Source organism: Amaranthus tricolor, chromosome 16, assembly GCF_026212465.1.
Source record: "Amaranthus tricolor cultivar Red isolate AtriRed21 chromosome 16, ASM2621246v1, whole genome shotgun sequence".
Classification (NCBI taxonomy): Eukaryota; Viridiplantae; Streptophyta; class Magnoliopsida; order Caryophyllales; family Amaranthaceae; genus Amaranthus; species Amaranthus tricolor.
In genome coordinates this window covers 5,242,867-5,259,513 of record NC_080062.1, presented here as the reverse complement: position 1 = coordinate 5,259,513, position 16,647 = coordinate 5,242,867, and the positions used below count along the sequence as shown (strand labels likewise).

At 33.4% G+C, this 16,647-nt stretch overlaps 1 protein-coding gene across 2 annotated transcripts; it reads left to right on the top strand.

Moving 5' to 3' along the window:
- Positions 1 to 3,377: 3,377 nt before the first annotated feature.
- LOC130803096 (cytosolic endo-beta-N-acetylglucosaminidase 1) lies at positions 3,378 to 16,206 on the top strand. Of its 2 annotated transcripts, none has more exons than XM_057667267.1 (11): positions 3,378 to 3,966; positions 6,454 to 6,591; positions 7,572 to 7,681; positions 7,757 to 7,868; positions 7,955 to 8,062; positions 8,880 to 8,992; positions 9,636 to 9,717; positions 10,731 to 10,811; positions 12,408 to 12,463; positions 13,778 to 13,913; positions 15,231 to 16,206. In XM_057667267.1, the coding sequence occupies exons 1-11, from the start codon at positions 3,472 to 3,474 to the stop codon at positions 15,930 to 15,932; spliced, it is 2,133 nt and encodes a 710-aa protein (XP_057523250.1). In that variant the 5' UTR covers positions 3,378 to 3,471; the 3' UTR covers positions 15,933 to 16,206. The 2 variants fall into 2 exon arrangements, with proteins under 2 accessions (XP_057523250.1, XP_057523249.1); XM_057667266.1 differs by having other exon boundaries at positions 3,440 to 3,966; positions 7,766 to 7,868.
- Positions 16,207 to 16,647: the final 441 nt, after the last annotated feature.

The window sequence follows — 16,647 nt, the reverse complement described above, 5'->3', positions numbered from 1 at the left end:
GATCGAATTTTCGGGTCGGGTCACTTTTGAACAACTCTATATGTAGCCCTTTTAGGGCTACATATAAGCATTAATGAGAGATAATATTCCTTTTATACTCTCTCCTATTAATAGATAATAGGATATTTTCTATTTTACATTATCCAATGCACTTATTCAATGCTTAATATCTCTTATTATACATAACGAAGTATTATAAAAAGTGGATATTAATAATCTTTGCATTGAGACGAATTAAATAAGATCTCGTTTGACTATATTTTAATTTATAGATTAAAAATAAAATATAAATTAAGAGTAATAAATGAATAGTGTCAAAAACTAAATTTCCATCTATTTAGTAGGAAAAATGTATTTATGCATTCATACTATTAATTCACCTCTTTTTATTAAAAGCTTTTATAGCTTCTTGAAAACTGATAAAATATTTCCCACAAAAAAACCACCCAACTCTCATCCTCCTCCCTTCATCTTTTCTATAAATTCATCTATAAAACTCATTTGCTTGGACATGGCGGTAAAATCAACCTTGAAAAATGTTTGCCAAAATCGTTACGATGTTAAGAACGATACAACCAACAATGAACAAAACGATATTTGATAATGTAAACTACGCAAAAGAGACACAAAGATGTAAGGAGGTTCACCCAATGATAGCTACGTCCTCCGAGGTGTGTAGTTTCTGTTTATATTATATCAAGAATGTATAAACAACACTTACAAATGAAGAATTACAATTGTGTAAGAGATAAAAACAAAAGGCTATATGTTTGGCTTAGGGGTTGTGTTTGATGTGTTTGATGTGTGAGTATGAGAGCTCTATATATAGTATTAGGTACATGAATGTCAATAACTCACTTGAATACAGTATTAATATAGAGTAATGAATAATATGAAATAACTCCAAGAACTTGAAAGGTCGAAAATCAGCATCCCATGCAAATCAGAGAAACCGCTCGACTGGAACAGAGAGCTCGCTCGGTCGAGCGAGCAGCAGATACCTTCTGGATACATTCTGTCTGACCGCTCGACCAACCAATAAGACTCGCTCGGTCGAGCGGGTAGGTCGAGCGACCATTCTGATTCCTCTGTCAAAATTCTGATCGAACAAACATAAATCAAGTCCTTTCTACTTCTTCATTAATCTTCATTAACACCAATAATTCCCATGAATACACTCCCACATAAATACACCCTTTTGGTTTCCACAACTCAAGAGTCACACACATAAATACACACTTCAATTGTGCACTCAAGTCACAAATGTGATACCATTCATAATAAACCTGTATACAACTGTTAATTTCATTTTCTTTCTTTGATTTTGTCTTCAATTTTTTTTCGTTTATTATTTATGTTGTATCTCTAGATGCATCTGGGTATCAATTTGTAAAGAAATTTGTATATTGTCTTTGATTTTGCATTTGGGTAGTTTGGTTTTTCACTCTTTAATGTTGATGCATATATTCCTATGTTTTTTTTGTCTTTAAAATTATTTTTGTTAGTGGCATTATCCATGTTTGTCAGCATTAACAATCCGTTACGTGGGGCCACTTCTAGGATCGAAATCTAAGGAGGTAATTGAGGTATATCTTGGGTTGATCCTGGCATTTTGAGGTCATTCATTTATCATCCTCCATGTTCAAACAAGAGGTATTGTTATTAATCCACTGGAGTTTCTAAAGGACAAATTCATGTTACAAAAAATGATTATGGTTTCCAAACATCATCTGAAACTGTTGGAAAGCATTCTGATTTGTTAATGAACTCATGAGATGCTATCTTTTATTTGTGGTTTGTTGATTTCTTAGAGCCAAAAGAATTCCTCGCGCTTTGCTTTAAGGGTATAATATCTGTTGAGATGCTATCAACTATCATAAGATCTGCTGTTGGAGATGTCATTCCTTGGAGGCATCGATCTTCAAACTCTTGCTGCCACTGGTCAACTTTCCGCTCAAACTCAAGCAGCATCCACTAGACTCCATCCAACAATTAAGGCTAGCAGGTCAATGCCATTTGTTATCACATTATCCCGTATTGGAGAAGAATATTTACAGAGGCCAGAGGATGTGCAAATCTTCATTGAAGTCGAAGAAGATTATGGTCAGAACTACTGCACAGATTTTGTACTGCACAAGCCTGATTTTTGATTCTGTTAATCTGACATGGTTTTGAACTGAACCATCGTATGCAACTCGATCAGACGAGTGTTTCGCATTTAGCCTATATAAAATGTTAATTCAGTTTATGCATTTGTTTGTGAAGAACACAATAAAGTGTAGCATTATCTCTCGACTCTCAGCATCTGACCATAGAATACTTGCGGCCTGCTTTGAAAACAAGGTAAGATATGGAGATCTGCTGCATGGGATCTCAACAACCATGGAACCAAAAGAACTTAAGAATAGTTGGGAAAGCTTGAATGTATTTTTGCTCATTTCTGTTAAAATTTGCTGCTTTGGTTCATAATCTCTATAATTTCTGTAGCTGTAAAACTAAATTTGTGACTTGCGTTTTTTTATAGGATTGTTTCCTTAATTTTTTATAAGATTGTTTATTGTTAATAGAAGTGTATAAATTAGCATTATATAGTTCGATAGTTTATCTTGGGGGACCCACAATTAGTTATAAGAAAAAAGGAGGAAACCACAAGGAACCACATGGTAGGAGTAACGGAAAAAATTATAATTTAATAACAATTGTGTAAATAGTTAGATCTATAAGTATATAAGGGAGAAAACTTATCGAATAAAGAAATGAGATATTTAAAGTTAATAGCTAAAAGAAGAAATGAAATATTTGATTAAAATAGGATGGAGAATATACAAAAATCAAATATAAGTATCAATAAATTCATGAGTTTAAGGTAATATTTACATGAGTTAATTAGGTGAATATCTGTACGTTAATTTTTTTTTATTTCGACCATTCTGAAATAAAGAAAATATAAATCAAAATGCACAAAATCACTTTAATATCACTTGCGTTAACCACAACTAAACCTATTGAGATTCTAAGGGTGGAGGCACAAACGAAAGAAAAATTTTCTCAAAATATTCATCATACTTGTATTATTTAAGACTTTTACATTTTCAATGCATAACTTTAATCATTAATATCTTCAATGAAAAAAATATATATAAAAAATAATTACAAAATTAAAATGGAATCAAATATAATCAATCTCAATTTTAGTCATAAATATCTTAAATTTAATCATATAACTTCTACTTTAATTATAAATAACTTAGATGGACGTACCATATATTTTTATTTTAATTTTTACATCCTAATTCCTAAACATGAAAAAAATAAATAAATAAAAATACAAAATGTGGGTTTATTTTATCGTTATTCTAATTCCCTCCATTTTTTTCCATTTTCACAAATTGCAAACTTTATAATCAATCAAATTTAAAAATCCCCAAATTAACGGTCACGTTACTTTACTTCTACTCCTTCAAATGTAAAATGCTAAATCGATTACTTCTATCAATCATAAATCGACAAACCCTAATCTCAATCAGATGCTTCATTTTATCAATCACATCTAAACTTTATTCTTCAATCATGGCTGCTCAATCATCCTCACAACCATCTGAATCAACCCTTAAAAACCCACGAGAGTTTGACCCATTAAAACCTCAAATTCCGATTTCATATCCTATTAAAACCCTTGAAGAGCTTGAATCGAGATCATATTTTGATTCATTTCACTATCCATTCAATAAGGCAAGTGTCCCATTAGATGGGAATATGTATTTGCCTCAAAGACCTAGAATGTTAGTATGCCATGATATGGCTGGTGGGTATTTGGACGATAAGTGGGTACAAGGTGGGACTAATGCTGATGCTTATGCTATATGGCATTGGTATTTGATGGATGTTTTTGTGTATTTTTCTCACAATTTAATTACTCTTCCTCCTCCTTCTTGGATTAATGCTGCTCACAAACATGGAGTTAAGGTATTTTTTGTTTTTTTTCTCCTTAAAAGTTTTTTATCCTATTGAGATTGCTTGTTTTTCCTTTTATTTTGTTCAAATACTTTTATATGCTCTTGGTTTTCTACTAAGGGCGAACTAGAAACAAGGTCTTTGCTAATACATAATTCATGGGTAAGGTTACTCATAGTGCAAAAATATGGTAACTGGTATGATGATGTGGCAACGAGTACAATGATGTGGGGGTGATGCAGTTGACCTACCGCCAAATTTCAGCCTGAACCATTAAATATAGCTCGAGTACTATGATGTTTGGCAATCGAATCTTGACTATTCAGTTGGCTTGTTTCACCAACTACTCGCAGTGATTGCTTTGGTTGGCTATGAAGCTAGTTGTTAATGGAAATGTTTGGTAGTATTGACTGTTTTTGTGCTCATATATGCTTTTGAGTTTTACTAAGGGTGAACTAGAAATAGACTTGTCAAAATAGTCATTGAGCGGGTTTGAGGTTGGGTCAATTTCGGTTGGATCATATTTGAGTTTGGTCATTTTCAAACAACCCGTCTTGTATGAGACCGTTACATAGTGAGACGACCTCAAAACGGAAAGCCCATAAGCTAAAAGTTTCTATTATTGGGCTATCTAACCCAAGTATGAGGTATACCTCACAGTGAGACCGTCTCATATAAGAATTTGTGTTTTCAAATTGGGTCAACCCAATAGGCTTAGTTTTAAATGATTTTTGTAATTATCATTATTTTTTCCAAAAAAAATTATTTTTTGTGTTTATATTTTTAAATTAAATAGGATCAAATCAAGTTGTTTATAAGACTTTAAAAAGAAAATATTAATTCAAAATACAAAATTATTATAGTAGGTATAATGATAGAATGATGATGTGTAACTCAGAAAAAAAAAAGGCAAAATAAGGAAAATGGGTCAAACGGTTGGGTACGGGTTATAGTGGGATTTGACACACTTTTTTATGCTTGTTACGGGTCAAAGTATTTGGATTACGACCCACTAATTAGGTCATTTTCGGGTTGTATTAAAATTTGACTGGTGTAGTGGTGTATTTAGAAATAACATCTTTGCAATTACATGGGCAAGGCTACTTTAGTGGGGTTATAAATTGTGGGGTTATAAATTATTGCGCTCTTGGTTTTGATTGGTTTTCTCGACCATAGGATTATTTATAGAAGTATGTCGTGCTTATATAAATATATATGGTTGTGGCTTGAGCCATGAGTGTAAAGCATCCAGTGTGCTTGTTGATTTCTATTACTAGAGTTGATTAGCCAAAAAAAGTGGTGCATGCTGAAATTTAAATGACAAAGTGGAATTTATTATTTAAAATTTTTATATTTTGTACCTAAGGATAGTTTTACCACAAAGGTGTGGTTTGTGTAGGAACAAATCCACTTGACAAGGTAGAATCATGTTTTGTCACTTTTGTGTCATCCTTGAGGATTACTATTGATATGTGAATTTGTGTGTGAATTGTAAAATAGTTATAAGTATTATAATTTGTGGGTGGAGAAGTTGAAACCACACAAGTAAAATTTGAATGGTGATTTTAATTACCTTAATTGCTATAAACAATGTTGAATGACAATGCCTGATTTCCACTCTTAAACCCAATATGCCTCCAAGAGAACCTTTCAACTAATCTCACTAATTTAGACTCTAGATGATACAAATCTCTATCTCGCATGGCTTTTTTCTAGACCTTACGATGAAAATCTTTCAAGCTCAATCCAACAATATTTTGAACTATGTCATACATAATCCTATCTGCAATAGGAAACCTAAATGTAGAAAATACTCCTTTTCTTTCCACTGGAAGTCTACACTTCTCGTAGCAGAAGAGTGGATGAGGAAAAATGGGGAGAGAGGAAGGAAGAATAATTAGAAGGTAGAGAGTGAAAGAGAATGGAAAAAGTAGCACTTTGTTACAGGAGGAATAAAGTGGAAGTGTAAGCATCAGGAAAAGGAAGAAAGCTAAACATCAAACCGAGGGAGTATTTCCTTAGTTCCCTTTTGATTTTCCCCTTATTACTTTTTACCTTTTTGGAATGTTATGCCTTCTTTCATTTGTGGTCATATGTGCCACAGTTTTACCGTCTCATCATTTACATTATCTTAAATGGGGTTAACAGTTCAGATGGAGGGAGTGTTTCTTTTGCAACTTCCAGCTTCTTGGCTTGACTTTATATTATCTTTCTTTTTTTTTTTTTATGATTTCCAAAATTTTGTAGTAATGTGACAACTGACAAGCTATTCCAGACTTTGGTAAATCTGAAGTATAAGTTATTTTTAGTTGTCTTTTGGCAGAATTTTATACATATACAAATTATAATATGCATGTCTTTTAAGTGAACCTGATTAGATTTTCCTGGCATAAATCTAATTATGAATTATGATATGCAACTTCTCTGAGCTTATGAGATTATCTGTTTGTGATCTGCAAAGATGACTTGTTTGCTGCTTTATGTTCTATGTGGATGCAGGTATTGGGGACTTTTTTGACAGAATGGGACGAGGGTAGAATCATAAGCAATAAAATGTTATCAAGTAAAGAGTATTCTCGTATGTGTGCTGAGCGATTAACTGAGCTTGCCATTGCTCTTGGATTTGATGGCTGGCTGGTAAGTTTTTCCTTGTCCTTGTTGCAAGGAACCTGTGTGTTGTTCAGATTATTCCAGATATATTTCTTGCAACCTTTTAGCTATATGAAAATCGACCTAAGACAATATACTTTACTGTGACTTGGTCATAGGTAGTTAGGTGCAACAACGGTAGTGAAACACGCAACCTACTCTGTCAATTTATCTTTTTTAGTTCTAGTAAACCTCTAGATACCTTGCCCAAGATTCAGGAATCAGGATACTTGTGAGCTTGTTGTTTTTACTTATTTGATTGCCATGGAAGGAGGACAAATTCATTAATTGGCAAGAAACTCCTCATACTTCCAATTTTCCACCTTCTAAAAGGTGTAAAAGATCTTGTTTTAGGCCAGTTCAAGTGACATCTCATGATTTGACATTTTTGGCTTTACGACAACACCGTGACCGCAATTGCATCGTGACCAAAATTGTGTTTTTTGCACTGTTATTTGTCTACAATACATGCGACTCCTAGACAATTTATTATGTCTGTATTTTGAATTAATCGTTTTGGGTGTGATGTCTACTCATCTTAACATACACATCTCACTCTATCTTTTAGTATCTAGCTCCTTTTGTATGTAGGTGTCTCTCGAATATGTAATACCGTTTCTTATTTAGATAAAATTTATGAACCAAAGTTTTTAAATAAACACAAGTCTAAATCATTTTTTTAGATGTGATCTTGGATTTTATGGGATTGTTGTCAGATTGTAATCATTGGTTCACAGTAGCATACAAAAAACATCGCAAAATTTTGGAATTAAATTGGATCTGATTTTATTTAGTGTTTTTGATACTTAGTAGATTTTACTCGTAGGGATAGAAGGAACTCATGATTTTCAGGCAAAAATCTAAGAGATAGTACATAAACAAGAGATATCTAATAATTTATTATATATAATAAATTGCATCTGATACCAACTATCATCATTTCAATTATTGATTTCAGCTACTTGCAGATCAATATGGAGGTTACCCTTGACTCATCCCAGATAGCAAATTTGAAAGAATTTGTCAGCCAACTGACAGATATGATGCATTTGTCAATGCCTGGGTCTTTGGTGATATGGTAACAATTGGTCTTTCCGTCTTTTTTTTTCTTGGATTGTGAAAACAGTTAATGATGTATCAGTTTTACTTTAAGGTATGACAGTGTTACGGTTAATGGTCATCTTCATTGGCAAGATCAACTGAACGAGATGAACAAAGCCTTTTTCGATTTGTGCGATGGCATTTTTGTAAACTATACATGGAGGGTTGGTGTTCTCTTTTTTCCCTGTTTTTGAATGTAATTTGCTGCTTTTATGTTTTGTCAATGAAATGTTTCTTTTCTACTTTACAGGAAAACTATCCAAAGCTCTCTGCTAATGTTGCCGGTGATAGGAAGTTTGATGTTTACATGGGTATAGATGTATTTGGTAGGAATACTTTTGGTGGAGGTCAATGGAATGTAAGTATTTTCCTGCAACAGATTCCTTTCCTTTTTATGTTTTTATGTCTTGTTGGGGAAGTACAATTATAATAAGCTAGTTGTAGAACTGGAAGAAGTATACTGTGAGAATTTTTTGAAAAAACACTAGACTAGTTCTGACAATTAAGGGATTTATGGTTCCAGGCCATGGGGATGAGTATTGCATTATCGATAATCCTACGGTAGAATAAATCAATGTCAACCACCACAATATAAACATGTGTAGTACATCTCTTTGATTAACTACCATTGGCTCCTTTGATCTCTGTTACCCGGACTTGGGAAGACGGGAACTCATTTTCGACACAGGTAAGTGTCCAGGTATTCGGTTTGGCTTAATTATGGTGAACTTAAATTTTCATCTAAAATTAAGTGTCCAAGTGACGTTTCCCGTGTTTGAGTGTCGAGAATCCGACGGGTAATTGAGGTAAAATGAAGAGTTTGGGTTACAAAGCCTTTGATTACTTATATGTATACAATTATCAATTAGATTTAACATGAGATTTATTGTCAATGCATTTAACCGGTAATGAAAACTCATTTCGTTCTTTGTATGTGACAATCTAAAAATAATACGACTACATGGTATTGTGTCCTTTTCTCTTATCTTGACCTTCTAGAAGCAACTAGCAATGTTTTTTTTTCACTAAAAAATTGCTGCTATTTCGGAAAATTGGGAAATTTTATTTTATTTAGCGGAGTTTCAGGTCTTGGTGGAAAATTACTCATTAACCTGTGACAGGTAGACAATTTTTAGAAACCACTAATCTAAAAGTTACTTGTTCCAAAATTGTAGACAGACGTTGCTCTAGATGTCATAAAGAAGGATGATGTATCTGCTGCAATATTTGCGCCTGGATGGGTCTATGAGAATAAGGAACCTCCGAATTTTCAGACTGCTCAGAATCGGTAGCTAACTGATCTCATTTTTGCACGTTTCCAATTTCTAAATACTCCACACATTGCATTTGCATTCTTCTGTTTCGTGTTGCCCCAAAATACTATTTTCTTTAGTCAATAAATGTATGAATCCAAAATACTATTTTCTTTAGTCAAATAGCTTATACTATGATTGTTGTCTTTAAAACCTTTGAACTTCTTTTGCTTCTTAGAAAAGCATGGGTAGTAACGTTTGTTTCATGTCATCCTGTAGGTATGATGTTTAACTGTTGTACCAATGATGGCTCAATCAGGGGATAAATGTTTTAAGTAAAAAGACCCGAGATATGGCTTGTGAAGTCATTTTGTTCTGTAGTATTGGTTATAGTCTAGCAAAAGGAGATAGAGTTTTATGATTTAAGTTGCGCATGTTTGACGATTCGATCAAAGGAAAAAGAGATTAGAATAATACCAAAGATCTGAAATGTATTACACATGGAAGACTTCTTGTTAGTTCATATTTTGATGACCATACATTGTCAGTTGATTCTTAGTTGTGTATTGTCATTCTTGTATTGTCAGACTTCTATTATTTGTCAATGGCCACTAGACCTAGTTGTAGATTGTTGATCTTTACATTGTTTTGATGTTTTTTTATTTTTTTATTTTGCAGTTGGTGGAGTCTTGTTGAAAACTCCTGGGGAGTGATGCAAAACTACCCAAGGTCAATACCATTCTACTCGGACTTTAACCAGGTATGATTATTCGTTTTTTAAAGTTGTCTCTGAATAAAGAACAAATTTTTAGTTTACGTAACTGGGTAATTGGGCATAGCTCCATAGGCGCAAGGAAATCTTGTTAGTTGATTATGTGGTTTGCTAAGGTAGACTTAAACTCAGATCTCAGAAGGGTGCTTTTGTATAGGTCAATTACAGCAAGCAGATGCACGCATCTTGTAATGCTTGTCAGAGTGTTCCAACCCATTTTCTTTGATTTGATATAAAGCCAATTTTTGTTATAACTCTGTCCTTTCCATTTTCTTCGATTTCAGCTAGGGGCTGATTGAATATATGCATTATAGCCCTTATGGGAATGTGACAGCTTCTGTCCGACTACCCAAATTGTTTAAATTACCTCCTAGTCATTCTAAGTGTCCCATTTGCTTATTGAGTTAAATCACCCTAAATATCTCATTTCTATTTTGGGTATGTTAACTTTATCAATTTACTCTTACTAAACTCAACCTTTTCACACCTTTACACTTTACCCCTATCAAAATTTAAAAATAGTACACTCTTTCTCTTTCTCATGTGGTTCCAATTTGACCATCTAAAAAATGGGGAAAAGTCAAATGGGATACTTCAGGTGAATAGGAGGGAGTACTATTTATTAGCAAGGCTCATTAATACATGTAAATGGGATTTATATAAATGTGATGGAATAGAAATTCTAAGTATACAGTAGTGATAATGTTTCTTTGATTCCTTCTGCTCCTGAAAGACATGGTTTTTCTCTTTTATTTGTCTCTATTTTGCTTGGATCATTAAGGTTGAACTTACAATTGTTTGTAATAAAGATGCTGAACTAGAACGTACTATAGACTGACTGATTATTCACTATATATCCTTTGATAATAAAATATACAATGACCTTAGAAGAGTCATTAGGAGCCTTAGTTCAAAGCATAACATTATCGCTGAAAGACATGGGGAAATGCACTTGATGTGAAAACCTGGTTGAATCTTGTTTATTGTTGCAATTTTCATAGGGTCGTGGCCACCATTTTTCTGTTGATGGGAGGCAACTTTCAGATGCTGATTGGTGCAACTTATCATGCCAAAGCTTTCAGGTGCAGCATATTTCAACTCTTCTCTCTTCAAGGACGTTTAGTGATCAGAATTTTTTTAGATGAGATGTGTTTTTTTCTCTCTGCAGTATACATAAGGTTTAGTGATTCAGTTAAAGGAATGAAAAACTTGATTAACAACCAATAATCATCTAATGAATTGAATTAAGCTTCTTGGTTCTAACAGTGCTAGTTTAAAGGTTGAAAGGATAATTATGAATTTTAACATTAAAAAATATATAGATACATTTTGCTGTCGTCTCTGTAGAGAATTTCAGAAGCCAAAACCCCAAGCAAAAAAATAAATGGGGAGTACCACTGATTTCATGCTGTTTCCTTCCAGAGAGCATTTTACCATGTGGAATGAACTCGAATAATATATTGTCATAAGTATGAAGATATGATTGACAATGAGTGACAAAGTCGGGGAATATACTCAAGTATCCTTGTTGAAAGGTCATGGAAGGGGCCACTTTGAGCACAACATTGGCATTTAACGCCTTTATTTTTGTGTCATTCTTCCTCGATTTGAACTGGATACCATTTATCACTATGACCCATCCCCCACCCCACGTTGCCCCTTCTCGCCTCTTCTATTTTACTTGATCAAAAAAGATAATTGTTAGAGTAAGATATATGTCAACTAGAAATAATTAGATAATTTTATGTAATTTTGCTTCATATGCTCATGCTCGATGGTGTTTTTTTCCTTAACTTTTTCGTAGTCATACTAGTCATGAGAGGTTCAGAAAGGTAATTTAGCAGTTGTCCTCAAGGTCGTTAAGATTGAGATTCTACCTAGAATCGTTGAGGGGTAGGATCGAGATTGGTTGATCAGATCATAGGATCATGTGATCCCACAAATATGTATTAATGTGCTTTAGATAATGGATTTTCAATTATATTTACTCTTTTTTTTTAAAAGTTTTAAGGTGTAAATAAACAGTTATTTGGCTTCATCTATTAAGTTTTGAAATAGAATACTTTTAATAATTATTTTTAAACTAGAAATCAGGAAAAACATGAATTTTATGTTGGTATTGATATAGTTATTTTAGATATATATATTTATACATAGGTAAAATTTGGATTATATGAACTTTTTTTATGATTGAAACTATCCTTGTAGACCTTTGTAGGATCAGATCGTTGGATCGTAGAATTGTGATATAATCCTACCACCTAAATTCTTGAGTTAAGTAGGATCGTAATATTCTACCAACATTAGATCCTACATACAATTCGGATCGGTCGTCTATTTTGGATCGTAAGATCGTAAAATCGTAGATCAAGATCGGGATTTTGAAAACCATGGTTGTCCTATTTCTTACACTTCCATAAAAAAGTGAACATGTCATGTGACATTATCATCTGCTGTTGCGAAACATACACATTTTTAGTGAACATATCTAGCATCTTTATATTTGAAATCTGAAATATACACATTTTTAGTGAACAAATTACCCTATTTGATGCCGATGAGTGCAGTTACTATAATTTGAGGCTTTTGAACTAGTTATATTTAGTGAACTCAACTCAACACTTATTGGAATTCACGAATCATGCTTCTTCATGTATTTAGTTTGTTTGTTAATGCAGCCTTTCTTGGAATTTTCTGAAGACCCTGTATTAGATGCTACTCAGGCTCTTGTCAAGTAAGTAGAAATTCCTAAGTCCCGTTTTGTTTAATAGTGCTATCTGCTATCGGAAACTGGCAATAAATTGTATGTCATGCTCATGCATGTGCAAAAGTGCACTTGCACATAATCATCTGCCCCTTTGTAATCGGGTTGAATCTTGCTTTCTATTGGCGTGACTCAATTACCTAACTTATTAGTCCTCTGTTCTTATTTACTTGCACCCAAACACTTTTTACACATTTTAATGCGTTTGTCGAATTGTTTATATCTAGAGTAATGAATAACTAAAAGTTATAAAAAATTGATATTATAAAAATATACAAGTTTAATAAAACAAGATCTCATGTTTTTTTTCTCGTATGATAGCCGCAACATGCAAAATACTCCAAATGATGAATAGTGCAAAAGTTAGTTTTGATGCAAGTAAAAAAAAAACAGAAGTATTTTTTTGAAGCTAGAAAATCATAATAAATTTATAATTTCAATGTTAACAAGTTGGTCTTGACTTTTTGTTGAAGTGGTTAGGGAAATTTGATTAGTCTAAGGTTTAAGGTAAATTTATAATATCATTAGCATATTGTAAATGATTACGTTTATGCACTAGCTACTCATGAAATACAACCAAAAGTAGAGTGTTGAGTAAAATTTACTACTTAGGCTTGAATTTTCTTTTTCGCCCAATATACTATTTGCCAAACATAGCCATTTATATGAGTATAATAATTCTGTGATTTCAACAAATTAAGAATTTTGATGGGAAAATATTCTGTGTCTTTAATTAAATGGACTGAATCAACCAGCTCAAGAAATTGTTCTTAATTTGCTATAAGTTACTATTGGGGTTTTGATTTGAAGACTTTCATGATCAGTGTTATGTAATTCGCTTTTCAAGTTCGCGATTCACTCAAAATGACAAAAAAAAAGCCTAGAATCAACCATAATTCGTTTTTTTTTCTGATTCGCAAAGAAATCAGCGAATCATGTGACATTGTTCATGATAGGGTGAAGCCGTGAAGGTAAGACCACGTTCACCACGTGCTTTTGTCCCTGCTTAGCTTCTCCGCTTGTTAAGAGGCATTATGATGGTAAGACCCCTTTTGACATGTTACTAATGATGGAGTTAGGAAAAGGTCTTCGTTTGAGGGCCTTTCTGGAACCCAAAAATGTATTTTTACTTGTATAGAATAAGTCTTTGTAACGCTAGCTTCACACTAGTTACATCCCTTTACTTGGCCTATATAGGATCCTCTCTGCTCTTATCGCCTGCTGTTAATTGTTTTTACAACTGTGTTGCATTCGTTTCTAATGGGCGACACACTTCTTTGTCAGCCTTGAAGAAAAATCTTATAGCGGAGGAGGAAATGTAACATTGAAAGGGGTTCTTGGTAGCTTTGATTATTTCACAAAAAGGTTATTTCAAGCGAAGCTCCCTTTCGACGATTCAGCTCTCGGCTTCACATATTCTGTAAGCCATCCTCTTATGAATTCACTTTTATATTTCGTTGATCACTTAATGTTCGACTTTTCGCAATTTTTCTGTAATTTTTCTTTTATGCTTGTGCTTCACATTCAATCCCTACGAGGAATTGATTTACAAGTGAAAAATGAGTTAATCGTTCTAATATATGTTTAACTCCTATGAAATAATCCCAAGTCTATGTGTTCTTCTAGGCAATATTGGTACTAAAAATACGCAGTTCTTACTTATTGTCTTTCAACGTTTATCTTGGAAAAGAACTAGCTATTTCTTTCTGAGGAGCACTTGCACAACAAGATTAATTTTATGATGTGAAGTTTACTTTCTGCTGTTAACTTGTTTGTTATGTGTACCAAAACCATAATTTACAAGTTGTAGGCCTTTGGCCCTCCCAATGTGTGAATTAATTGAATCAAAATATCTTCTCAGAATGTGCATATTCCTGATTGTTTGAGTTCTGTATGTATTATGCTCTTGCCATGCTTATTACCTCCTTTTTTTCGTGCTTTGTTACTGTTGGTCCATTGCAAGTAGGGATGGTAAAATGAGCGGGTAGATGTGGTATGCCCTCCCGGTCTCCCCATACCCATACCCACTTAAAATTTGCATACCCACCACCTACCCATCACCCATGGCGGGTAAATTTTTTATACCCACGTCTGACCTTCTGGGTATGAATTCAAACCCATCTCCACCCACTATGTCCAACTGAGTATACCCATCATGGGTATACCCACCTTATACCCGCCTCACATTTACGCTAAGTCCGCGTTATATACTTCATAAATCATTACAAATTTATCTAATTTTGTTTAAATCATACAATATTACAATGTAATAAATAAAATTAATATCCTTAATTTTTATCAATAGTTTTTAACAAAAATACACAAATTGATATATAAATTAGTACATCGCAGATATAGTGTGGGCGGCTATGAGGCGGGTGGGTAGGGGGCTTGGCTGGTGGTTATGACCCATACCTACCACCTACCCACTACCCATGGCGGGTAGGACTTTTCATACCCATACCCACCCACTACCCACCAAAACTATACCCATACCGCCCAGCTAGGGTGGATGCAGTGCGAAACCCGTATAGTTTTACCCCTGCCATCCCTGATTTGCAATCTTAATAGCTTATAAACTGATCTCCCCATCTTTATTCCATGAATTATGTCTCTAATCATAGTACAGAACACAAAAGGTTTTGTTTGTCCTGGTTATAACGATCAATTGGCGAATAATTAGAAGAGAAAATGATGTTTTCGTTTGAACTTTACTTATAAATCAATTGGTATGCAGGTGAAGTCCGTTGGGGACTCTCTGGTGGGCATTTTGCTGGAGTTTCTCTCCACTGAAGGTGAGATCGAATCAGTCCTCCTAGCATCTCACGGGGATACCTTACGTACCATGAATCGCTTTTCTAGCAAGTTCAGCAAAGTCATTATGCCCCATCGCGTCGTCAAACCTGAGTCGTCTGATGGGTGGATTCTACAGGAGACCGTCATTTCCATGCCTGGTTATACATTGACGGAAATCTGTGCAGTATGCTACAAATTGAGAAATGAATGGGAGGAAAAAATCTCCGAGTATTATGCAATTCTCGGTCATCTCTCTATCAAAAGTCCCGATCAGAATGTACTATTTCCATCCTCATCTTCATGGGTAGTCGAGTGTCAAGATGTCACATGGAAACCAAGCACCGGAGAAACGAAGTTTGTTAGCTTTACTATGGTATGGAAATTGATGGACGAGAGCAATTCCAATGAGTTTCAGAAATACAATATTTATGTCGAAAAAACATCAGAATCGGATGAAATTCTAAATGTAAAGCTTCAAGCAATACCAGAGTTCCTCGGAATTGCCCTAGTTGAAGCCTTTTATGTTTCCGATTTGCTAGTTCCATACGGTGTTTCTTCTCTCAAATTTACCGTCCAAGTTTGTGGTCTTGACGGGAGTTATCAACGACTAGACGATTGTCCATCGTTTCAATTGGATTTTTAAGCTTAGCTCTATTAACTCGATGTTCTGGATTTACTTCTGTATATGACAATAAAATAGATTTGAATTGATGTAGTATTCAATGTTTTGTTCACAAAATATAAGTTACATCAATGCAAAATCATTAGAATATCTTTAATGGGTCAGTGTGATTGCTAAACCTAATTATGTAATGCAAGTTCATTGGATGTTATGTAATTAGGGGTTTGATTTCAATTGAAAGTTACGTAGTGAAATATTTTTAGCAACAATAAAAGTCATTTTAATATATGTATTACTCATAGCGATATATTATTTTTTGTTGTAAAATATATTTGAAATTTTAATGTTTTTGTTGATTTATATAAATATAAGTAAAATTAAAAAAATCATTAATCATATATATATATATATATATATATATATATATATATATATATAATTTTAATGTTTTGTTGTAAACGACTTTAAAAAGTAAAAAGTAACGGCATGATTATTTAAAATTTGATTATATATAACCAAACAAACATATTAATAAGATATAAAAATACACTATATTTTTAGACCAGATAATGATGAAAAATTATAAAAAGTATTTTATCTTTTAATGATATCTTTTAAATTATATTCTCTCCAATTCACTATTAATGTCTCATTTGCTTTATGCATTCTATCCAATGCACTTATTCAATTCTTAATATCTCTAATTTGGTATAATTAAAAATTATAGAAAGTTGAT

Excerpts from the sequence above, each read along its gene's own strand:
- LOC130803096 (XM_057667267.1), top strand. The coding sequence starts at position 3,472 with ATGCTAAATCGATTACTTCTATCAATCATAAATCGACAAACCCTAATC. Across the intron at positions 7,682-7,756 it reads CCTGGGTCTTTGGTGATATG|GTATGACAGTGTTACGGTTA; the intron begins GTAACAATTGGT and ends TTTTACTTTAAG. Across the intron at positions 8,993-9,635 it reads TTTCAGACTGCTCAGAATCG|TTGGTGGAGTCTTGTTGAAA; the intron begins GTAGCTAACTGA and ends TTTATTTTGCAG.